At 43.0% G+C, this 24,934-nt stretch overlaps 1 protein-coding gene across 7 annotated transcripts in view; it reads right to left on the bottom strand.

Annotated features, from left to right (window-relative positions):
• LOC147020008 (estrogen receptor beta-like) overlaps nucleotides 1-24,934 on the bottom strand; it is a 295,296-nt gene that overhangs the window by 128,708 nt on the left and 141,654 nt on the right. For all 7 annotated transcript variants that reach the window (XM_085894930.1, XM_085894929.1, XM_085894931.1 and 4 more), the window contains 2 exons: nucleotides 14,491-14,604; nucleotides 11,206-11,538 (listed from right to left, as the gene is read on the bottom strand). In XM_085894930.1, the coding sequence (XP_085751056.1) occupies nucleotides 11,206-11,538; nucleotides 14,491-14,604 (447 nt within the window). The remainder of the gene's footprint in view (nucleotides 1-11,205; nucleotides 11,539-14,490; nucleotides 14,605-24,934) is intronic.

Consider the following 24,934-nt stretch of genomic DNA (forward strand, 5'->3'; position numbering starts at 1 on the left):
ATCTACCAAGACCCAGCCAATTGGAATTGTGACAATTGAAATCGCCCCATATGAGGAAGAGAGAGTTGGGATGAGTGGTTGAAGTTGGTCCATGTTGACTATGAGAGAGAGATGTAAATGGAGTTGTCACTGTTCGCAGGATGGTACAACACATAGACAAACAAAGATGCAGGAGTGGAAGGGAAGTCGCAGCCAAAGAGACTCCTGAGGGGTTTGGGGGTTTAAGAGTAGTACATGGACAGTGAGAAATGGAGTTCTTGATGTGAAGTGCAACTCCGCCACTGGGAGAGGTATCAGGTCTATCAAACCGGAGGAGACAATAGCCGGGGAGAAAGACGAAGGAGTCAGGGACATCCTGTGGGAGGAACAATTCTGTAAAACAGATAATGTACGGTTCATCACAGTGGCCTGGATTGAGAGATTTGTCAGGTTGGAGCGGAGGCCTCGGATGTTAGAGGTATATCCAGTTAGGGACAGGGAAGGATGTGCTATGCAGGTATGTGGAGAAAGGATGGGGAAAATTGAAGATGGGGTGGGGTAAGGGGGAAAGTGAGAAGGGATGGGTAGGTAAGAAACTGGGAGGGGGCAGAGTGAGGGAGAAGATGGGAAGACGTGGGTGAGGGGGAAGCAGAAAGGGGTGACATGAGGTGGAGGGATTCTGAAGAGGGGACCAGGGTGAATAGGTGGGTTGGAAGGATGTGAGCATGGAGGAGATGACTAGGCAGAGGGTACTGATATGGAGGAGTTTGACACCGTTAATGGACATGAAAGGTAGTTGATGGTCGTATGCATGCAAGCTCTGCAAACTTGACTTCTCACGATCCACAATTTAGGTATATATGCAGAGACAGATGTCATGGAAGGGGTAAAATGAATGGTTGGTGAAGGAAGGAAATGAGAGAAAATTAGTTGTGTGGGTATGGTGGAGCCATAGGGAGGGGTCGGCACAGGTCGACATCTCTCTTGCCAGGGTTTAATCACCCTAGCCCGTTGACCCCCCTCCCATCCTCAACAACACTGCAATGTGTGTCAAGTGTTGTCCACCATGGTACAGAGGTGATGGGCTGAAACTCCAGACCACCGGAGTGGATGTCCGAGATGCATGATGACCGTGGACCATCCCAATATTGGCCCACTTGAGGTCCTTGACATCGAACGCCGACCCAGCACCCAGATCCAGACCATCGGATCTGCCTCACTGGCATGGCAGGCAAGACTACCTGCCTAAAGGAGTGTGCTGCACGGTGCTCATTGAACTTGCTGGGCCAGCGGCGCAAGGCATGCAACGACCTTGTGGTTGACCATGTACGGCAAGTTCCAATCAGGTCAGGAGTCTGCTGCTGGTGGAATGCCCATCACTGACCCCAACAGACTCCCCTGAGAGGGCCATGCCGCATGCAGTGAGTTGCAAGCACCATGGAGATGATCTGAGAGAGGGGAGTAGAACCTGTGTCTATGGAACACCTTCTAGGACCTAGTGGTAGTACTGCAGGTCTTTTAGGAGGGCCCGTCCCCACGAGCCCGGCCGTACCATGGGCAGGTCACTGCAAGCAGTAGACTAGTTCATGGGACGTGGGCCGCTGCTCGAGACACCACGTGACCGAGTTGATGGACTACTAAGCGTTTGTGAGTTAAATTTGGGAAGAAAACCTTGTGAAGAAGAGGAATATATTGTGATGAAGAAGAAGAACACGTGTGATTGTACTGTCGGAGAAATAAGGCAAGTGAAGCATTTTAAAATGTTACTAAAAGCTCCATAAGTAAAAAGCAAATTTATTCGAGAGGAATGTTAGTTCATTCCCTATTTTCTCTTTCTCAATACCTTACAATTTAACAAAGGAAGGAAATATCAAGCATAATTAATTCATCATTTTTTTGTGAGTGAAAATAAAGATTTTTTTTTGTTTTTGGAAGCGAGGAGGGAGGAAATAAGATAAAGTTTAGGAGCGTGAAAGATAACACTCAGGATAAAGAAAGCGGAACGGGGAACGCAGCATCAGAGCAGAGACAGATTAGAGTGCGCCCACGAGCTGAAGCTTTGACGAGTTGGCCAGACACTCACAGGGACATGAAATTTGACATAACATCACAACAAGGTACAGATAAAAACGGAAAATTGGACAAAAACGAAACCAACAACACAGGGACGAAACGACAACAGCAGAGATGCCAACTTTTGGAAATCAGAATTAGGGAGGATTTGCAACCGACACCAAATAATGTGCGCGAAGCGCACATCTCGAGCGCGGAGCGCTCGACCCTTGCGGCGAGGTCCAGGGCCCGCCCTAGGGCCCTGGAAGCTCTGGGGTTCTAGACGCTCTCTAGTGCCCTCTGAGCCCTATTTTGGAGCATTTAACATGTTAAGAATTCCCACTTTTTGAACAAAAAAAGGGGAAAATTGTGCACTTTTTAATGTTACATGTATGTTAATATTAGTAAGTTAGGGGACAATCAAATATTAACAAAAAGCACAAAAGAAGCAATATTTTTCTTACCTTACTGGCTGGTACTACTGCTGCTTGCTTTTTCCATGGCAGCTTTGCTGAGTGACAGCTGTGTGGCTCTTTTAGCCCTTCTGATTATGTCTTTGCTGTATTCTCTCTGGTAGCAAGGGGTGCTATGAGCTAGTTTTTCAATTAAGAGAGCTTCCAGGGTTTTGACACTCAAATTGGGACGAAATTCAGTATGATTCTTCCGTACAAGACTGAGTGCCCGCTCACATGATGCGTTCGAATGAGGAATGACCAAGATTCCCTTCATCACTTTGCTCAAATTTGGATACTTCTTGGCACCAGTGCAGGGATCTGTGAGTTGTGAAATCCGATGCCACTGCTCATCCACTCTCACTGTCTCAGTAGCAATTGTAGCTATGGAGGCGTCTGCCTGGTAGTGAGCGAATTCACTCTCAAGACTGTCTATGTCACTATCACCGCCACTGAACAGACAGGGGAATTTCTTGATGAAAAACTCCACACAGTCAAACCCCACTTCTTGGTGTAGCTTAACATCCAGCACCTGAGCATGCTTGGCTAATTCATCATCTAGCGGCCAGGTTTTGAAGATGTAATTGCAGGCTTTCACATAATATGAGCGAACTGCACTGAAGAAACCTTGGATGTCTGACTCACTCAGAGTGAAGGTGGATTTCTTGAGACTCCTTTGTTCCCTTATATACAGTTTGGCATCGTTCCCAATCATGAGGTCCTCATCATTCTTCTGATGATTTCTGTCAGAGAAGGGTACATTTACCAGAGCAACCGATGACACTGATGGTTTCAAAAACCGTACGAAGATATCTTTCAGAAGACCATTCAATTCTCCGTGCAGGAGATTAATACAGGGTTCGTCTCTTTGGAGCAGAAGATTCCCCTTCTCAAAAAGCTTGTTAGCATATCGAAGGAAGAAACAATAGAGTTTTGTTTGTGGAGACAAGAACATCCTGTTGACACGTTTTTCTCTAGATTCCTGCACAGTGTTTGAGGAAGATGCGCTTTTAGTTGTAGAACTCGTAGTACACTTAGCCGCAGGGTGATCACACTTGCGTTTACTGCCAGCAGAAGAGGTCAGACTCGTAGTACCAGATCCAATTTTACGTTTGAGGAGAGAGCTTGAGGTAGGTGCAGCCAAGGAAGAAGACCTCTGATTCGAAGGTTTTGCTGAGCTTCTATCAAGTGATTTGGCAAAAGCAGAACTTAACTTGGGTCCTTCTTTGCCTGTAGATGGGACTATCACAGTCTTTCTCGACTCTGAAGGGATCTGCTTTGTAGATGAACGTTATGAAGGGCCGGTGATGCTACCTGCTCTCAGCATTGGTTTTGGTGCTGTCCCTGCTGTCTTCTTCGCAGCAGATACTGCAGTGGTAGTGGTGAATGCTGCTCCACTAGTGCTTGATCCTGCAGTGCCAGTACTGGCAGTAGATACAGTGCCGTCCTTCTTGCTCGTTGTTAGAGTCTTGGCTACAGTTGGTTGCATTTTTCTTCATACTTCTTCTTTGAAGAAGAGGCGAAGTGGCTCCCACTGTTCAATCAGCCTGTCTAGGCACTGACCAAGGGACAGCCACCTTGTTGCGACATGCTTCAGAATCTTGTGTGTCGGGGCATCACAGAGTTCTTGCAGTGCTTTCACTCCTTTGACGCGTTTACTACTTTTGTCCAAGTAGTAGTAAATATCGATGAGAAAGTCATCTAATTCAATGGGTAAGGCCTGAGCCGCCTTCTTGGCCGTATTGTGCATCATATGGCAAGGGCATCCCATGATGTAGCACTCTGGATTTTGTTTGTGGATATAAGCAGCGACTCCTTTGTGCTTGCCCACCATGACAGAGGCATTATCAGCACAAAAGGAAACACAATTTCCCCACGGAATTTTCCTGTCACTGAACTCATGATCAAGCAGTTTGAAAATGTTTTCTCCAGTGGAATCTTGTTTGCACGCAGGCAAACTTAGCAAACCTTGCTTCACAATCCCAGCACTGTTGTCATAGTACGAAATCAGGACAGGATATAGCTGGGCCTCACCACTGTCATTGCTACCGTCTGTAGCTAGGCTAAATGGAGCTAGTCTAGCAATATCGGCGATAGATGAAGCAGTAACATTTGACAACTCACCAATTATTGCTGAAGTTTTTGTTCTTGCACATCCATACTTTGAAGCAACTTTTGAATCTGGAAACATCTTTTGAAATAGAGGTCCAGCATGATCTGAGACTGATATGGGCAAGTTATGTTCCACAATAAATCCACTAAAGAGAAGTTCCGCTCGGGTAACATCCTCTTCCTCGCTTGTCCCTTGTTTGGTGAAATAATTCAGAAGTGTACCGGTACTCGTGCTCGAAGATCTCTCCTTTGCAATGTCTGTGTGCCGTTTGCTTCCAACGTGCTTCCGAATATCATCGCGACCTCCGTGCTCAACTGAAATATCAACGCTGCATACTGTACAATACGCATGATGAATTCCTCTTTCAGACTTTCGAATACACGGGTATTGGAGACTGTATTCGGTCTTGTACTTCTGAGACCATTTCTTGGTCTTCGTAAGCTTCACAGCTGCAGCACGACTCGTAGAACTCTAGCGGCTGTTAAACACCGCACAGTGGTCGCGACCGCCGGGCTGGTACGGGGCCCAGCTGCATGCAGTGAGCGTATCGCATGCATATACACTGTGCATACATACCGCATGCACTGTATTGCACACATACCGCATGCACTAAATCTCAGTGCATGATCGCATAAGCGAGATCCAGACCCAATGTTTCGCTGCTCCTCATTTGAATTTGCAATTTTTTACGTACAATTTGGTAGCAGCGAACGTTATGGAGTTACCACATGCTATACGTAGCAGACGATGCTTTTCATTCAATTCTCATACCAGTACATTCTGATTAGTGAACAGTGCAAAAATATCAAAATTTCGGGAGGATAAGGATAGTGATCGTAAGGGCGGGAGTTTGGGTGAATTTTCGGAAGCCTCCCGATGAAATCGGGAGGGTTGGCATCTGTGCAACAGAAAGACATGATGGATCTGCTCTGAAAAAAACTTAGCTTTGATGAATTGGAAGGCAGCACTGTATGAGCCAACATCCAACGTGCTCAGACCCAGAACCGGAAGTCATCCTTTTATTAATGTCGGCATCTACTCTTTGAGATGAGGCAACTGCCAACCCAACAGAGTAAAACACTTGCACACTTTTTGACCTTCTCACATGGAAGTACAAATGGATGGCTGCAATTGACTATGTCTATGAGATGAAATCACTAGGAAGTCTGAGTAGTATGTTCCTCTTGTCATGATAACTGTGATCAGTTGTAGTCTCCATTAAATAAATATTTATTCATCATCTTTCTAATGTTTAATTATGCATTTAGAAAGCATATTTACAAAAGTAAGGACAATTCGGCCGAGACCGAGTGAAGCAGGCCGTTTATTCCTGCTACGTGAAACACTGCAACCCATGCCTGCAGAAAACCGATTTTTTTGGAACACCGGGTGTATTCTCCATCCAATCACCATTAAACTGTGTATGAAGCTGTTACGATTGCACGCATTTCTTATCAACTTGATTGTGGGATGAAGAAGACCACAAAATATAAGTTGATGAGTCCTTCTTTAGTGTTGGGAAAGGAGGTGCACAGAGCACAGTTGCCAATGGATATGGTTCGAGCCCAAATTTTCTGAGCCCGAACCCCCCAAAAAATGGGAAAAGGTAGGAATCCTGAATCACTTTCTCACAATTTCCAGGAATTCCCAGGAAATTATTTGAGGGAAGAAGTAACTTACCGCGACTTTCGAGGAATTCCCGGAACAAGATTAAGCTTGAGCTGTATTTGCTTGAAAGCTTTTCTCAGCTCAAGATCGAGAGAATTAGGCTTGCACCATCTCCAATCTCTATCATTAATGGTGGTGTAGCAAATTTGCTGCCGGTGTGGCACAAGAGACAACATAGAAGATAATGAGCACGAGAAAATTATTCTGAACTTTGTGTTGACCAGAACATTTGGTTGTCTTTTTTCATCTTATTCGTACAAGGGCCTCGGCTGACATTTCACAACATGGTCAAGGATGGTTGTGGACGATTACTACTAGCTAAAGCTAAAACGGCATGTGATAGAGTGTTGTGCACCTCTGCCAGGCTGAACAGTTTATGTTTTATAATTCCACTGTTGGCCGGATCTGGATCTGGACCTTAATTAAAATCTAATCGACTTGTTCTCATCGCATAAGAAACTCATCCACCTAGTTTTGTCATAACTCGTCCACAACTTTTTGAAATATCATGCTCTTTATCATTTTTGGTGCCTTTTTTGGCCCCATCTCTCAATGGTGAAGAATCATTTTTAAAAGATTAAAAAAAAATTCTCATACCCAGATTCGGATCTTCACCAGAATTGAATCAATTCCTCCTTGTTACACACCCAACATGTCCACCAAGTTTCATCCACAACGTTTTGAGATATCGTGCTGTATATCATTTTTGTGCCTTTCTCTCAATGGTGAAGAATCACTTAAAAAATGATCGTATCCAGATCTGGATCTTCATCAAAATGTAATCAACGTAATCAATTCGTCCACGAACTGTACGTCAAATTTTGTCTGAATCTGTCCACATCTTTTTGAGATATCCTGCTCACAGACAAAAAAAACAGACAGACAAACAAACAAACAGAGAGATGGGGTGAAAGCATAACCTCCGTCCTCCTTAGGTGGTGGAGGTAATTAAAGTGAAGCCCTTAAAAGGCAAGCACCAGGATAAGAGTGTGTGAGTTGAAATATAAAGTGAAAAACAGGCCATAAGGAATAGATGAAAAAAGAAAGTACGTTAACATTCTTGCATCAAAATTTTTTTCTGAAAAAGATAAATTGACGTCTTCTCTTGTCCTTATATTTTATGTAATAAGTATGAGCTCCTCCATGAAGTTACTATTTCAATACAGATGTTTAGATTTCTGGAAGAACTGAAAGATAGAGCTGGAAACATACATAGTCAGTGGGACGAGAAGAATAAATTGATGGACTGAATGATATAGGAAGAGTATAAAAGCCAGAAATAGTAAGATTAGGAATAATTGGAAAGAGAACAAAGGTCCAGAATCAGCTGGTAATAAGAGATGAGCACGCTTATCCTTTTACATATACTAACCTTGGCATCATTTTACGTATACTAATCATCCTCAGAGCTTTGACATCGACAGCATCAAAGAGGAGGAGCTGGGATGTAGGAGCTCCAGCTTCAAATAGGGAGCCATACTCCATAGTGTACTGTACTGAAATGGGAGATGCTTAGCAGGCAGACACGAGCGGAAGGACAGTCGAGCCGGGCTGTGTTGCACAGTGCGAGCGCGGGCGTACTGTGCCCGCGGCTCCCCTTTATTCCGTATTCATACACTCACGAGCCGGACGACTCCAGCATTACTACGACGCCTCAGACGGCGCGCACACCCTATATCCCTTGCAGATACGATAACCACCGCGACCACTCCTCCAATCATCATGCCCATCATGCATCACCATCATGCCCCTCCCCGTAGGCCCGCAGACTACACCACACATAGCACTCCTCATAAATGCATTAAACGCTGTGGAGGTTTGAAGAGCACCAAAGAATGACCCAACTCTGCAAAGGATGTTCAGAAACAATCTGACTCTTGAGGCCAGCTTTGAAATTTGGTCTACCCAAGATAAGTCATATAGAAGGTGATAGTAAAGCTAAGAATCTCCAGCCACTGAATTTCTCTCAGTTGTTGTCCAGAAAAAGGAGATTGTAGGATTTGCAATGTAATTCTTTTAGAGAGTAACTTTGAAAAACATGACATTTACCTGAAATTAAGGACATGTTCCAAGTGAGGAAATTGCCATGAGCTTGCTTATACTCAAATGGGAATAAGGCTGACTGGCTTATAGTTGAATGGCTCTGTTTGAGAACTGGAATAATATTGGCCATCTTCCAAGACAGACCATTGGAGGTAATGTATTTGGAGAACAGCAGGTCTTGGGGATTCAAGAATACCATTGCTATCAGATCCAGGTGCAGCTAGTACAATGTTTTCAAAATCACATCAATAAGAAGAACTACATCTGTCCATACACATGCTGATGCTGACTAGGAGCATTTCCACCTTGTGAGGGGTGAAGTTCAGGTCAGATATGTTGTACACTGTGCAAGAGCAGGAAAAGGGCAAGGGGGATGAGGGAGGGGGAGGGAGCATGGGAGCAGCAGGTAATGGTCGCTCCCACGCTCCCAAACCTGTCTCCCTCCTCCAAATCCTGATGGCATCTAGTTAAGTCTGTTTCTTGTGTATGATCCCCCTACATCCCTTCCCTTACCTCAAATGGCCACACAGCTGACACTGCACGTGAAAAAGCTGAATGCCTAAACTCCAAGTTTGCATATAAATCCTGTGTCCCAAACCCATTGCTTTCTGAACCCACCTCACCAAGTCACAACCAGCTGTCCTTGGACTCTGTGTCCTTTTCTCCTGACAAGGTGGAGAGCTTGCTGTCAAACCTCGAGTCAGATTCTGCAACCGGTCCAGACGGCATCAGCCCAAGTGTTCTAAAAACCTGCTCTTTTGCTTTTACTCACCATCTCTCTGTTATAGTCACCCTCTCATTTGCCCAAGGTCATCTGCCATCTGCTTGGAAATCAGCAAACATTACCACTCTGCATTAAAAGGTGCAAAAAACAGATTCCTGCAACTACAGACCAATCAGTCTTCTCCCAATCGCAAGGTTATGGAATCCATCATCACTTCTGACATTAAATCCTTCCTCTTCTCCAATGGCTTGATTTCTGATCATCCATTTGGATTCAGACCAGGTCACTCTACCCTGGATATGCTGCTTCTGCTCTCCCAACAAGGGAAGGTGATCCTGAATGCCAAACAGGATATCAGAAACATCTCCACAGACATATCCCGTGCTTTTTATACGGTCTGGTACTCCACCCTCCTCACCAAACTCTTCCTGTGGTATCCAAGGCCATCTCCACTCATGGCTCACAGACTTCCCTCTCCTGTCACAGCCAACATGTGGCCCTTAATGGAGTTCTCTCATCTCCTCTTCCTTTTTCTGGTTTTCATCAATGATCTCTCTGACTCTGGAAAATCCTCCATATCTCTTTGCTGATGACTCCACCCCTCTGTTGTAGCATATGTCATCCCTCAGATCGGCAAGCAGCAGCCTCTTCACTCTCTGCAGATCTGGATAAAGTCACAAGCTGGTCCAACACATGGAACATGTCTTTCAACCCTGACAAATCTCACACTCTCACTATGTCTCTCCAAAAGGACCGTCTGGACCCCCCCTTCCCCAAATCTATTTTCTCAACAATCCTCTTGAAGAAGTCCTTTCATTCAAGCTTTTAGGTCTCACTATCTGTCATGATCTTTCCTGGAAAGCCACATCTCCAAGCTAGTCTCCAAAGCCAGTCGCCAACTGGGCATCCTCCATCGTGCAAAGTCCTTCCTTGGCACACCTGAGCTCCTGATCACATACAAAGCTTTCGTCTGCAGCCTGATGGAGTACTGCTCTCCCCTCTGGGCTGGTGCCCCCACCTCTCACCTTTCTCAGCTTCACGTTGTGGAAGCCAAGGCATTTAGGATCATTGGTATCTCCCGTAATGAGGCTGAGTCTTTGGGTCTCTCATTCTCTCACCACAGGCAGGTCGGTGGTCTTTCTGTCTTCTTCCATCTCCTCTCCAGCCTCCCCCCGGCTCCCCGCTCTGTCTGAGATATGTCTCCCCCCCCCCCCATATTTCCACAGGGCGCTCAAGGTCCGCCAGCAACCCCCTTCCCGTAAAACTATCAAAATCAAGAACCACTGCTCACCTTCACTTTTTCATTCCTATTTTTCCTGCCTTTGGAACAAACTCCCACACTCTCTTCAATCCCACTCTTCTCTCCAGGTCTTCAAAACAGCTGTTCACCACCATCTCTTATCTTCCCCCATCCAAAACCACGATCTTTTCTACCCCCGCTAACCCCACCTCCTTCAAATTCCCTGCTTTCCTTCCTGAATGTCCCTGTCGTGTAAGGACCTGAAAGTCCCTGTAGTGTCCATCTTGTTTACCCCGTGTCCCCCGCCTCATCCCTCTCCCTTCCACAGATCTCCTCATGTCTCTGTTCCACACTGTTTTTTGCCTTCCCTCTCCCACCCCTCTTGTCTCCTGCTCCCCTTGTTGTGCGTTCTGTTTGTTAGCTCTCATACGAGCCTCGACAGTGTATACAAAAAAAAGAAAAGAATGGCACTGTGAGAGATGGATTTGGGATTGAGCCTTTCAGCACAAAAAAGTAAATACATAGAGTTTAGACACTCATCTTCATCAGAAACATTTGTCCATCATCCTTGGTGAATGAAGGATGTGAAGTAGAATTTAAACCTTAAACAAGACTTTGCTTTTGTTTGTACCATATATTTGTGTGTTGCATAAATGCTACTTTCAATGTACGGCTTTCGGGAATCATGGCTTAAATTCCTACATGGGATTCAAAAATTAGTGCAAGTTTTTTGTTTACAACTAAAGATGTCGTTATTCACTTTTAAAATACTCTCAAATATCGACTCGTTTTTCTTTCTTTCATCAACTTGCTACCTTTTGCTTTGATTTGAAAATTAGATCTCTGCACTTTCTGATGAAAGAAGCAATGAAGAAAAACATAAATTCCTACTTCTTTGGTAAGCAAGAGCATGAATGTTACCAGAGAGACTCACCTGGAATCTTCTTCGCCCAGGCAATCATGTGTACAAGTTCTTGGTCGGCCAAGCTGGTCAGCGCCGTCATGAGGGAGGCCTCAGAGGCAGGACGATTGAGGTTACAAAGAGAGTATACAGGAGGTGGCTCAGCCTCGATGAGTAAAGCCAGCAGCTGATCAGCTTCCATTGTCAGGAGGTTGCACTCAGGCTGTTCTTCCCTCGTTCCCACATGGGGGCTATCGATCATAGACATCAAGCCAATAGCACCTACAGGATCAATTCCCGACCTTGGGACAAGCCGCATCCTCTTGTGTTTGATGACTCGGTAGCCTTTCCGGTCCTTTCGTATACCTTGACAAACAAAAGCGAATGATAAAGAACAGATACACATAAAACTGTGGAAAAGTACTAAGTGTGGGTGCATAGCAAGCTTCGGTTGACAAAACTCAGCAAGATCAATATGATAACATTTGTAGAAGGGTAACAATTGTAGCTGTAAATAATAAATGGAGGAATTAGCAAGACTTTTCCACGAGTCCAAAAGATGCTCTTTCGAGGTTTAAGAGTGGTTAATTGATTCACCAAATCCAACGGTGACAGATGATTGCCCAATTAGAATGTGGCAATATGCGGCACTGGAAATTGCTCTGCCTCTTTCCGAAACTTTTCCACAATGTGCGCTTCGTATCCCAAAACATAGTGCCCCTTGTCGAGAAATATCAATTACATTTTCTCATCCAATTTGCTCTCACTATTTTTTGAGAGAAACAAGACAGATGCTCAAGGAAGACTCAAGGAAGACAAGACCAAAGAGAGAGAGAGAGAGAGAGAGAGAGAGAGAGAGAGAGAGAGAGAGAGAGAGAGAGAGAGAGAGAGAGAGAGAGAGAGAGAGAGAGAGAGAGAGAGAGAGAGAGAGAGAGAGAGAGAGAGAGAGAGAGAGAGAGAGAGAGAGAGAGAGAGAGAGAGAGAGAGAGAGAGAGAGAGAGAGAGAGAGAGAGAGAGAGAGAGAGAGAGAGAGAGAGAGAGAGAGAGAGAGGCGATAGACAGTAAAAAGACAACACATTGACAGTAGGGCAGTGGGTCACAGTTGAACACATCAAGCAAGGGAATGAGAGAGTAAAGAGAGTAGAGAGAGTGAAGAGAGCAGAGAGAGAGAGAGGAGAGAGTAAAGAGAGCAGAGAGAGAGTAAAGAGAGCAGAGAGAGAGTAAAGAGAGCAGAGAGAGAGTAAAGAGAGCAGAGAGAGTAAAGAGAGCAGAGAGAGCAAGAGAGCAGAGAGAGAGTAAAGAGAGCAGAGAGAGTAAAGAGAGCAGAGAGAGCAAGAGAGCAGAGAGAGCAAGGGAGAGAGAGAGAGAGAGAGAGAGAGAGAGACAGAGACAGAGACAGAGACAGAGACAGAGACAGAGACAGAGACAGAGACAGAGACAGAGACAGAGACAGAGACAGAGACAGAGACAGAGACAGAGACAGAGACAGAGACAGAGACAGAGAGAGAAAGAGAGAAACTGCAAGTAATTTGTATGCCTGTTAAATCTCAAACAGTTTTAGATGGATTCAGATGACATGTGGTGGACAGGTTGGGTATGTGACAAGGACAAATTGATTAAATTTTGGTAAAGATCCAAATCCATATCGAGATAGTAGAATTTTAAAAGTGATTCTTCACAATTGAAAGATAGAGCTAAAAACGATAGTTACAGCAGCATGATATTTCAAAAAGTTGTGGGTGAGTTATGACAAAACTTGGTGGATGATTTTGGTATGGATAAGAACAAGCGAATTCAATTTTGGTTCAAGTCTGGATCCATATCCGACCTATCAGTGGGATACAAAACGTAAACTGTTCAGCCTGGTGGAGGTTTGCACTCGGCCAAGCGCTGTTCTCGTTCATACATTTTTCACGAGAGTTCTATCTTTTACCACAAAATATTGCATTGTTGCTCATTAATTCTCTAACATTCTTGATTGCAATACACCTTCTGTCTTTAGTGACTGAACAGGGCACATCTGGTGACAATCAATTTGACTTCAGCTCACAAGATCTATACATCCTGGAATAAAAGTGCTTTTCTTTAGTCTGAAAGTTAATCAATCAGTTTAAACAATTAATTACCTTTCTTTTAGAACTTTAAAGTAAGAAAAAACGAGAGTAATTCGACTGCGCGCAGTCGACGGGTATGCCTCCGCTTTCCCGCACAAACACTTGAGTATTGACATATTTGATCCTTGACCTTTATCACATCTGGCCCAAAATCTAATCAGTTAATTTCCCTGTTTTACTTTACCTTTTTACCAAGTTTGATTAAACGCTACAATTTGCTTCTTGAGTTATCGTGTAAACGAAAATCCAAACGGACGGACGGACGGACGGACAACCCAGAAACATAATGCCTCCCCGCACCCTTGTTATGGAGGCATAATAATTTGTAACATAGTAAGGTAACATAAGAATGATGATAATAACGTGAAATAATTTTACACTAATAAAAGGTAGCACGTCAAGGCACGATAGTTCGTAAGCCACCTCCACCCCCATATAACCTCCTCGGTGCTGGCTATACATTCAGTATCCTGAATGTCACCACCAGATCAGCAGCTCTCTGGCTAATGAATGGTGGAGCGAAAAAAATTCAAAATAACTAGAATGGCAGTCGGTAGAGGCTGAACAGTTTACATTTTGTATTCTACTGATAGGTCGGGTCTGGATCCAGACCTGAACCAAAATCAAATCAGCTTGTTCTTGTCACCCACCCAACTCATCCACCAAGTTTTGTAATAACTTGTACACAACGTTTTGAAATATCAGGCGAAATGTCGTTTTTGGCCATATCTCTCAATGGTGTCGAATCACTTAAAAAGTTAAAAAAAACACCTCGTATCCGGATCCAGATCCGGATCGTCACCAAAATCTAATCAATTAGTCCTCGTCACATACACGACCTGTCCAACAAATTTCGTCCGAATCAGTCTCCAACTTTTTGAGATATCCTGCTCACAGACAAACAAACAGACAAACAGACAGGGGTGAAAACAAAACCTCTGTGCACCTTCGGTAGAGGAGGTAAATATCTTTACGGTACTGAAAAACATAACCGAGGAGGACACATTTGAAACAGACACATCTAGCTCCACCATTGCATTCAGAAACATTTTGCCTCATCTTATCCCAAATAGTTCCAACGCTTCTGCACTCCTTCGTTTTTAACCTTAGCTTTTAAGTTAGTCCAAAAGTACCAGTAAAGGGATATGAAAAACATCATCATTTTCATGCATCCTTAATAGAGAGATCACCATCATGTGCTCACCCTTAACCATGCCAACTTCATAACACTTCCGCAGACGACAAGCCTGGCAACTTTTCCGCCTGTTTCTGTCAATGGTGCACTGGTTGGTGGCAGGACACATGTAATCATTGTGACCTAAAAAAACAAGGGTCAGGGAAGGAAACAATGTTTTGCACAAATGATGAACAAACAGCATATTTCGCATAAAAAAACAAAACATGAAACACGCTCACATGATAATTTAGATAGACACCTTCACATCAAATTTAGATAATTTAAACCTTCCATGAAAATTGAATAAAAAAATTAATAAACCTTCCATGATAATTTAGATCGACACCTTCACATCAAATTTAGATAATTTAAACCTTCCATGAAAATTGAATAAAAAAAACTAATAAACCTTCCATGATAATTTAGATCGACACCTTCACATCAAATTTAGATAATTTAAACCTTCCATGAAAATTGAATAAAAAAATTAATAAACCTTCCATGATAATTTAGATCGACACCTTCACATCAAATTTAGATAATTTAAACCTTCCATGAAAATTCAATAAAAAAACTAATAAACCTTCCATGATAATTTAGATCGACACCTTCACATCAAATTTAGATAATTTAAACCTTCCATGAAAATTGAATAAAAAAATTAATAAACCTTCCATGATAATTTAGATAGACACCTTCACATCAAATGACTCAGGAGCGGTAGTGCACTTGACTGGTTCTGGGTTCAATTTTCAAAGAGATAAATGAGATTATAAATTGAAGGCACCAATCTAATACAATGTTTGTTGGTAAAAGATAGCATCAGAGAGGAGATAGTACTTTAGAGGCTGTGACCTTGTCGAGAGGAATGTGTAAATTAAAAATGGATATGAATTTATTTTTTAAAAACTTGATCACGACAGTTTACCGTTTGCTCACAACTACACAGCCACATGAGCAGAAGGGCACTATTTAATGATTCTCGAAATTATCTCTTTGGGTATTCAGATAATGTACAGCAGAGTTTAAAGTTTCCAATTACTCATGGTTTTCTGTGATGGAGCCCTAGACTGTTCGGGTAGGAAAGGATGGGGAGAGGGAGGGGGAGGTAAGGGGGGTTTGACCAATAGTTTCATAACTGATATTCCATATAAGGCTGACGTTTTACCTCTCCCAGCACCCAACCTACCGACAACACATGAACACATATTTAAATATTGTTTTTTTCTTGAAACGTGTGCTTTTTGGAAAGGGCTATGCACCCATGAATGTAAAATACACACCCCATTCACTGCTGAGACTACTTTACATGCACTGCTGACATGGAATTGGCATCATCAAAGAAGTAATGGACAGTTTGGCATGAATAAATAGCTGGATCCAATTTTCACATTGTGAAAGTTGCGCCAAGAGTACTGACATGTGCATTTCATTTGATGTAAAATGTGAGCCATGCTGTGCTCAGACGTGCTGTAGAGAGAAAATAGTTTCATAAGTAGGCATTCTCCTGACCAAACAAAAGCTAAAGTATGATCAAAGTGAAATTTCAAGAAACTACATTTGTGCCACTGTGCAGCAAATTGTGTAAACGACAAAAGGAGGCTGACAAAGGGTGTTCAAAATGGTGCTAGAAATGAGACTCTCATAGTAAATCCTAGACATGCCAGATCATATTGTCATGATCTTCAGTCTGGCCACAGCTGTCAAGAAACCTACAGTGCCTATAGAAAGTCTACACCCCCTTTCAAAATTTTCACCTTTTGTTGCCTCATAGCCTGGAATTAAATTGCATGAAATCAGACTTTTCCCACCTTTATTTACACATTGTAACCCACAACTTCCAAATGAAAAACAAATTCTACAGATTTCAGAAAATTAATTAAAAATACAAAACTAGAATATCTTGGTTGGATAAGTGTCCACCCCCCTGAGTTAATACTTGGTGGAAGACCCTTTGACAGTCATTACAGCTGTGAGTCTGTTGGGATAGGTCTCCACCAACTTTGCACACCTTGATTGGGAAATATTTGCCAATTCTTCTGTACAAAATTGTTCAAGTTCAGTCAAGTTGTGTGGGGAGCGTTGATCGACAGCAATCTTCAAATCATGCCACAGATTTTCGATTGGATTTAGGTTGGGGCTCTGACTGTGTCACTGAAGGACATTTATCTTTGGGTTTCTTAGCCACACCAATGGAGCTTTGGCTGTGTGCTTCAGGTTGTTGTCATGCTGAAAGGTGAACTTCCATCCCAATTTCAGTTTTCTTGCAGAGCGCAGCAAGTTTTCCTCTAGGATTTTTGTGGACTTTGCTCCATACATTTTCCCTTCAATCCTGACAACTGTCCCAGTCCCTGCTGATGAGAAACATACCCATAACATGATGCTACCACCACCATGCTTCACAGTGGGGATGGAGTTCTTTAGGTGATCTGCTGTGTGGGGTTTGCGCCAAACATAACATTTTGCATTTCGGCCAAAAAGTTCCATCTTGGTTTTGTCAGACCACAAAACTTTTTGCTACATGGCTTCAGAATCTCCAGTGGTTTTTTGCAGACCTCAAACGAGACTCAAGGTGGACTTTGTTGAGTTAAGGCTTCCTTCTTGCCACCCTACCATACAGGCCAGACTTGTGGAGTGCTTCGGACATTGTTGCCACATGGACACAGTGACCATTCGCCTCTTGGTTGCCATTTTGCTCTTTCAAAATTGCTTGGTTGCTCTTTCAAAGTTGCCATTCACCTCTTGGTGGCCTCTCTGATCAGTCTCCTCCTTACATGGTCATCCAGTTTGGAGGGACGGTCTGATCTAGGTCGGGTCTTGGTGGTAACCACACACTTTCCACTTTTTAATGATTGTCTTGACTGTGCTCCAAAGGATATTCAAGGCCTTTGAAATATTTTTATACCCACCTCCTGATGTGTGTGTGTGTGTGCCTTTCCACAACTTTATCCCGGAGGTCTTTTGAAAGTTCCTTGTTGCTCATGGTTGAGGCTTTGCTGTGAAATGCACTACCCAGCAGAGGAAACCTAGGCTATAAGACAACAAAAGATGAACATTTTGAAAGGGGTTGTAGACTTTGTGTAGGCACTGTATGTGTGACATATTAAATAATATCTATTTTCAAGATAAATTAATTGGTGCATATATCAGTAACTTCAAACATGACCTGCACAATAGTCAGCATGACTTTCGATATGCTAATTCCTATAAATCTGACATAAATGTTTCAAAATGTAGTTGTTAAAAAAATGGATGGTCTCCGGAGACCCCACCCTTGAACCAATCGAGTACCGTCTGATACATTTCTACAAAAATACAAAAACAGTTGTAAATTGTCGATTCACATTTATGTACGCATACATTACACCCATATTCCTCCAAAAAATTGTAAAAACATTGTCACAAGGACATACCTATATGGTCATGAGTATTTAGTGCTGGATTCCCTTTACCATCTATTTTTTGTATTTTATTGAGAAGAAAATTACGAAATAATTTCAGTAGAAATAAGTGATGAACCCTTGTTCGGTGAAGACTGAAGATCAAATGTGCTTGCAGCATATTGTACACTTGAGCTGGGCCCAGCAGCAAGAGCACTTCCTGCCGGTGTTTGCACGATGGACATCTCCCTCGGCAACTGCAGGTTACATCTAATTTAAAGACTTCCCCAGCCGTCCTGCTCCTGGTCCAGATTGGCGGGAGTGCACTTGACTCCACCACCCTCACTCTCCTTCTTTCATTCAAACTGGAGAGGGTCCTGATCCACAATGAGCTGATGACTTGTGGCCCACAGAGTAGCCTGGTATGCTGCCCTCTGAACGTGAAGCCACCATGCATACTATGTGGGTGGAACTCACTCTTTCATGTGTCACACATAGGTTTCTTGAAAACTGTTGCCAGACTGGGGATCATGAGAACATCCCCCCTCCCCCATCGGGTGGGGCGGAGGAGTTCTCATTGGGGCATATATTTGAGTATACCTGATGTGAATGTGTTCTTCAATTGTTTCGGACCAGATAGACTTCCATCTGATGCCAACATCAACATTCTTCAATGATAAATAGCCGAGTTGCGCCAGACAGGCTTGCCACACGCATGCCCCCTCCCTTTCAAGGGGGAGTGGGGGAGCAGTGCAGGAGGGTAATAATTTGCACACATAACTAAATCTGCTACTCAGACCCCAAATTCGTACAAAATGCCCAAATATTGCTTTTCACAGTGTGTCAGACACTTCAGGTTTTTGGCCCCACAATCAAGCAGGATTCCCTTGATATCCCAGAAGATCGAGACCATGATTTTGCCTGTTGAGGCTTCGGTTGATGAGATTATTGGGTGGTGGTAATTCCTCATGATGGATTCCAATTACCCTTCATGAACCCATTGGTGAAACAATGTTTTTGCAACAATTACCAAACATTACATAAGTTGGCTGGATGTCAATAAAACCTTGGGCATGCTCAAGTGTTTGTTGGTGATGGTGAAAACACTTTTATTGACAAATTTCAGGTTTTGGAGATATTTTGGTGACCTTAACACAGTGATCCTCCATGATAAATGCCTTGAGCTTGGCAAGTTTATGGGTTGGTCAGATATGCCGGCCCTCCTAATCTAAAATCTTGTCTAAGGAACTTGCATAGGTGCTTAAAAGTGACTCATTTGATTACGGAGCTGTTAAATATGAGGGCGTACCTTCACCGTGCAAAGTCTTTTTGCAGCAAAATTTGAAAACACCGCAATACTCAATTTCACCAAGATCCATAACTGTATGCTGTAGCAAACTTCTGGAGTATATTGTAATGGAATTAATCTTAATAACTGGTGATGCGAGACTACTGGAGATCACTCCCAAGATGCTGAGCAGAGGTACCCCGCACACTCAACTGGTTCAGTGTGGTGTGGCAGAGTGAAATGATTTAGCTGTGTTGTAATTTTAGCACATACGTATGGTTCTGATGGGAATTTGATAATGCTGGAGGATGATAATACAACTCGAAAGGCACAGCAACTTACTTTAAAAGCAACATGTATAATAAATATGGAAGGGGTTAGGGAGCACAGGGGGTGAGTATGAATAAAAATGACAGGCCGATCGGTGAAAAAGGGAAAAGAAAAGAAGGTGATCGGTGCACTTAACCTGGATGGTAACAGTTTCAACAGCTATTCTTAGATTATACTTGATGCAGGCAGACACAGGCAGGAATACAGGACGAACAGGGGAGTAGACAGTGGAAGGAGTGTGTGTGCGCGTGTGCGCGTGTGCGTGCGTGTGTGTACGTGTGCACGTGCGCGCAGGCTATCCTGGTGAAATGCCAGGAGGCATGATGCAGTCTGGTCATGCAGGTCAGCAGAGATGTTAATGACGTTTCACAGCAGGCTCGCCTTCAGACCCTTATCCACCGGTTTGACGTGTCTTCTCTGGCATGCTGGCCGTCTTTCTGGATCTCTCCATCATGACATTGCCTTTAGCATCCGATGCGTGCACTTACGGTGGCGTTTCTCCCCGTGCCCCCCCCCCCCCTGTATCTCCATCCACATCTCTCTCTCTCTCTGGTCACCTGTGCATGATAGCGTTCCTTCCCTGGGTGAGTATGCCTCACTCCTGCCTCCCACCTTTCTCGGCTTCACGCTGTATAAACCCGGGCATTTAAGATCATCGGCATCTCCCACAATGAAGCTGAGTCTTTGGGCCTCTCACTCAATCACCGCAGGTTGGTCGGTGGTCTTTCTGTCTTCTACCGACTCCTCTCCAGCCTTTCCCCCCTGCTCTCTCTGCGATTTGTCCCCACCACATTTCCACAGGGCGCTCAAGGTCTGCCAACAACCCCCTTCTGGTAAAACTACCAAAATCACGAATCACTGCCCATCTTCACTCTTTCATTCCTCTTTTTCCCCGCCTTTGGAATAAACTTCCTCACTCTATTCTTTCCCATTCTTCCCTCCAGGCTTTCAAAACAGCTGTTCACCACCACCTCTTATCTTCCCCCATCCAAATCCTCGATCTTTTCTACCCCCCATAATCCACCCAAACCCACTTCCTTCAATTCCCCTGCTTTCCTTCCTGAAAGTCCCTGTAATGTCCATCTTCTCTTCGCCATGTTCCCCATCCCATCCCCATCCCTCTCCCTTCCACAGTTCACCTAATGTGTCTGTTCCCCACTGTTTTGTCCCTTCCACTCCCGCCCCTCTTGTCTCATGCCTCCTTGCTGTGAGTTGTGTGTTAGCTCTCATACGAGCCTCGACCAAGGTATACAAAAAAATAAAAAAAGCCTCACCCAGCTGATTGTCTCTGTCCCTTTCCTCGGTGGCATCCATTGGCAGTGTATTTCACCACCAGGGCAATGTAAAAATGCAGGGGTAATAAAATGATTATTTCCTTTGATGTTTGGAAAATTAGTTTTGGCAATCTCCTCTGTATATCAGCCATCTTTTATTATACTGCCTTATGTCTGCATTCATCTTGTGGGAAAAAGTGATCTTTCTTTATATCTGGTTTTTCCAACAATGTGGATTGTAAACAGAGAGAGAATATGCATTAACTAAAATATGTTCTGAATGCTTGTTATAAACAGTGTGCATGATATAGAGGTCTAATTGGATATTTTTTTTTTTACATATATATGTAAACATGTAATGCAGGACTTAAAATATGCACTGTAACACTTACCGCACAACACTGTCTGTAAACGATGTTTCCAACTTCCTACCAGTGCACATAGTCCAGAAATGACAAAAAAATCCACATCCAGATCTCCAATCATACCACCATAAAACCGAGAAATACCGGTGAGCGATCGTGCCCATGCAAGATCACGTGACGTGTCATTGTCCGTGACTTGACCCTCCATGAGCAAAGCAAGGCAATATGAGCCGACTGTTGTTTGCAGATGATTTAGTTTACAGACATTTTTTGATGTTTCCTGGAACCTTGGCTTCAAGTTACATCGGTATGCAAAATTGCAGCCTTCTCGACCACTTAGAAAGTACAAAACCTTTATGTGAGCGAGTCAGTGAGTGAGAGAGTGAGTGGGTAGAAAGATATACAGTGGACTCTCACATAAAATAACTCCAGTTAAATGAACACCAGGAATCTGAATGCTTTGAGTGGTTATTAAATATTCCTGAACAATCTACTCTCAACAGGAAGGGAACATGTTTACTGTGTCCTTGCACAAAATGGCTACAGATTGACTTTTAAGCCATTTCAGGCTATCAGAAGCAACTCCAACGCACACACACACAAAAACATATTTATAACAGCTCTCACAGCTCCCATCCTCACCCCCCTAAACATGATTAATAGTAAACATCATCATTTTAAAACTTTATTTCACACTTACCCTTGTGCATTGACAAGCCCCAGACATTACCTTCCCATCACTGTTAAGAAGCACCCAAACCAGATATGGTCGTCTCAGGTAAGTCTGCCTGGTACATCTGGCTCCCACATCAATAAGAGCTAGCACAAGCTTTGTGTATTTTCATGTCGCGAATATATCCTTTGTAAAAGAGTTGGAAACCTTTACTGTTGGTAATGCTGCACAGCGTTGTCTTTCCAATTGCAGGCGCCCATTAAATAAATCACCGAGCCTGCCATGTTCACACGAGGCACTGCTGGAAGGTTCAAAGTCACATTCACTTGTGATCCATCTACAGTTCCAGCCTTGCACTGGCCCACATCGTCGGGAGCTTTTGCAGTGTGAGTCACTCAAAGATCTCAGCTCTTTGGGTGAGCTGGGAAAGTGTTTTTTTTGTAAATATAGTTGAGGCTCGAGGAAGAGCTAGAACTCTTTCGTTCTACAACTCTTTTGTTGTGTAGAGGCACACCTTTTTATTTCAGGTACTTTCCCATGTATTTTTGGCTTGTTTTAGAGCTTTGTGAGACATTTTAGGTAACGATCCTTTTCTTGAATGCACCATATTCGTTAACATGCCCTGCTCAACATTGCTGCTTCAGGGATCTACGCATGCGCGCCGAGCATTCCGGGAAGGATTATGTCATTCTGAAAGTCCCGTATTACCCCAAAATTTGCTGAACCACACTATTGCTGCACAAAGAAAGTCACGGTCACAATAAAAACTTTCAACCATGAATCAAATTGAAGTTAAAACATAACGGGCGTCTTGGCCGATTGGTGGGGAGAATGGCAGAGCTTGGATTACACTTTCCGGGTTGTGTTTGAAGGTGAATTATTTGTGAGGAATCGAACCAATTGAATTTAATTATTTATATTCAGTCTGCAGAATGAAAATTAATATGCAAAGGTTACACAGTCATCAAATCAATGTTAAAACAAAAAAATAGCAGTGGCACCAGGAGATCAAGTGTTGTACGTCGGGTGCATTGGAGGAGGATTCGCTTACTCGGCCCTTTGGGCCTTTCCATATCAAGTTCAAAGTGAATTCTCTACATAGCTTCGTTGTCTTCAATTCCTTTTTCAGAAACAATGCCACGGAAGAAGAGAGGTTTACTTGGCAGATATACAGAGGATTGTAAAAGTATGAATCCACTTTCATCAACACCAAACTTTCTCAAATAATGATTTCAAACACAAATTTGTCATAACATTAAACATATGTCTCCATATTCTTTAATTTATTGGAGTTATTATGGACTGACACTTTTGTCTTAACAGAATAAACTAGAATGGCACTTGGTAGAGTACATACCTCCGCAAGGCTGAGCAGTTTACATTTTGTATCCCACTGATAGGCTGGATTTGGATCCAGATTTGAATCAACATTGAATCGGCTTGTTCTTGTCACCTAACCAACTCGTCCACTTGGTTCTGTCATAACGCATCCACTTAGTTCTGTCATAACTCATCCACAATCTTTTGAAATATCATGCTATATATCGTTTTTGGCCTCATTTCTCAAAGGTGAAGAATCACTTACAAAATTTAAAAATTCTCGTCTCCGAATTCGAATCTTCATTAAAATCGAATCAATTCATCCTTGTCACACACCCAATGTGCCCACCAAGATTTGTCCGAGTGGGTCCATGATCTTTTGTGATATCGTGTTAGGTATCGTTTTTAGCCCAATCACTCAATGGTGAAGAATCGCTTAAAACGTTCTTGTATCCGGATCCGGATCTTCACCAAAATCTAATCATTTCATCCCTGTAGCACACCCAACCTCCACCAAATTCCATCTAAATCCATCCACAACCTTTTGAGATATCATGTTCACAGACAGACAGGGGTGAAAACATAACCTCCACCTTCGGTGGTGGAGGTAATGAAGGGCGAGTACATTTGAGAGAAATCTAAAAATTTATGTGAGCAATGTGACGATGCTCTGGAGTGCATTACAACACCATTGGGAAAAGATTGACTCAAACGGAATCCATAAATTAATTAAATCAATCCCAAATGGAGTTGAGGTAGTTCTCAAGACAAAGGGGGGTCACACTGAGTACATGTAAAATCAGATTTTAATTTTTCTAATATAATAAGCGTTATCTTCTTAAGAGCTTGTGGATATCCTGTGAAAGTGCTTTTGTTTTCACATTACAATAATATATTTTGTTTTCATGTCTCAATGAATAAATTTCCTACTGGACTTGTACTTTTTCACCCCACTGTACATCTTCATCAAAGCAAACAAAGAATGCATTTATTGAAGAAACAGAGAGACATCAGACTCCTCGCCATCATGAGATTTTGTTCAATCGTCTTGATGGTTTAGTAAAGTCTAAATAACCCGATCTTAATTGGGCGACCAAACTTGTGTGCACACAAACAACCACACACACACACACACACCAGCTGGCTGTTTGTTTGGTCAATCAGTTAAAGACTAGTTTCATTTTGCACTGCCTTGGTGGATTGGATTCTCATCACTGCACAAACTCACCAACCTTCGGTTGGCAGTTGTGATGACTATGCCAAGTGTAGTTTAACGTGGGTTGAGGGAAGCCTTAATCCTGAAGTGGATTGAAATATGTTGGTTTACGGGCTGTTATATATCCGGCATATAATAAGCACAGCTGTAAAATTAAAAAAATAAAGAGCAAAAAACCACCGCTGTCAGGTGCCAATGAATAAATAATTCCGAGAACCCAATGAAAGACCCTTCAGGACACACTGTACAAACATTTTATGACCTTGCCTGGTACACAGCAATTACATTACCTGATGATATATAGTCCAAACAACTGCAAAGCATGAATCACGGCTGATACACGTATAATTAAATACTCATCCAAAACACGAAGCAGGTTCAATTCAAGCATGTACTACAATCTACAGGATCCTAATCTTCCTCTCATAAAGGCTACTTGGTATAGAAACTTTGTTAGCCATTTTATGTACCATCTCATAATATTTTCAACTAGGCTTTGGCATAAGCCTTTCATTGCAGCTCTTTTGGAGTAACTAATGGGATTATTTAAATCCTAATATTAATTTCCAATTGGTCACTGGCTTTGACAGCATTACAATTTTTTTATAATTGACCCTATGCATCA

The sequence above is a fragment of the Eptatretus burgeri genome, chromosome 9, assembly GCF_056783735.1.
Source record: "Eptatretus burgeri isolate ZD-2024b chromosome 9, Ebu_testis_v1, whole genome shotgun sequence".
In the NCBI taxonomy this organism is placed as follows: Eukaryota; Metazoa; Chordata; class Myxini; order Myxiniformes; family Myxinidae; genus Eptatretus; species Eptatretus burgeri.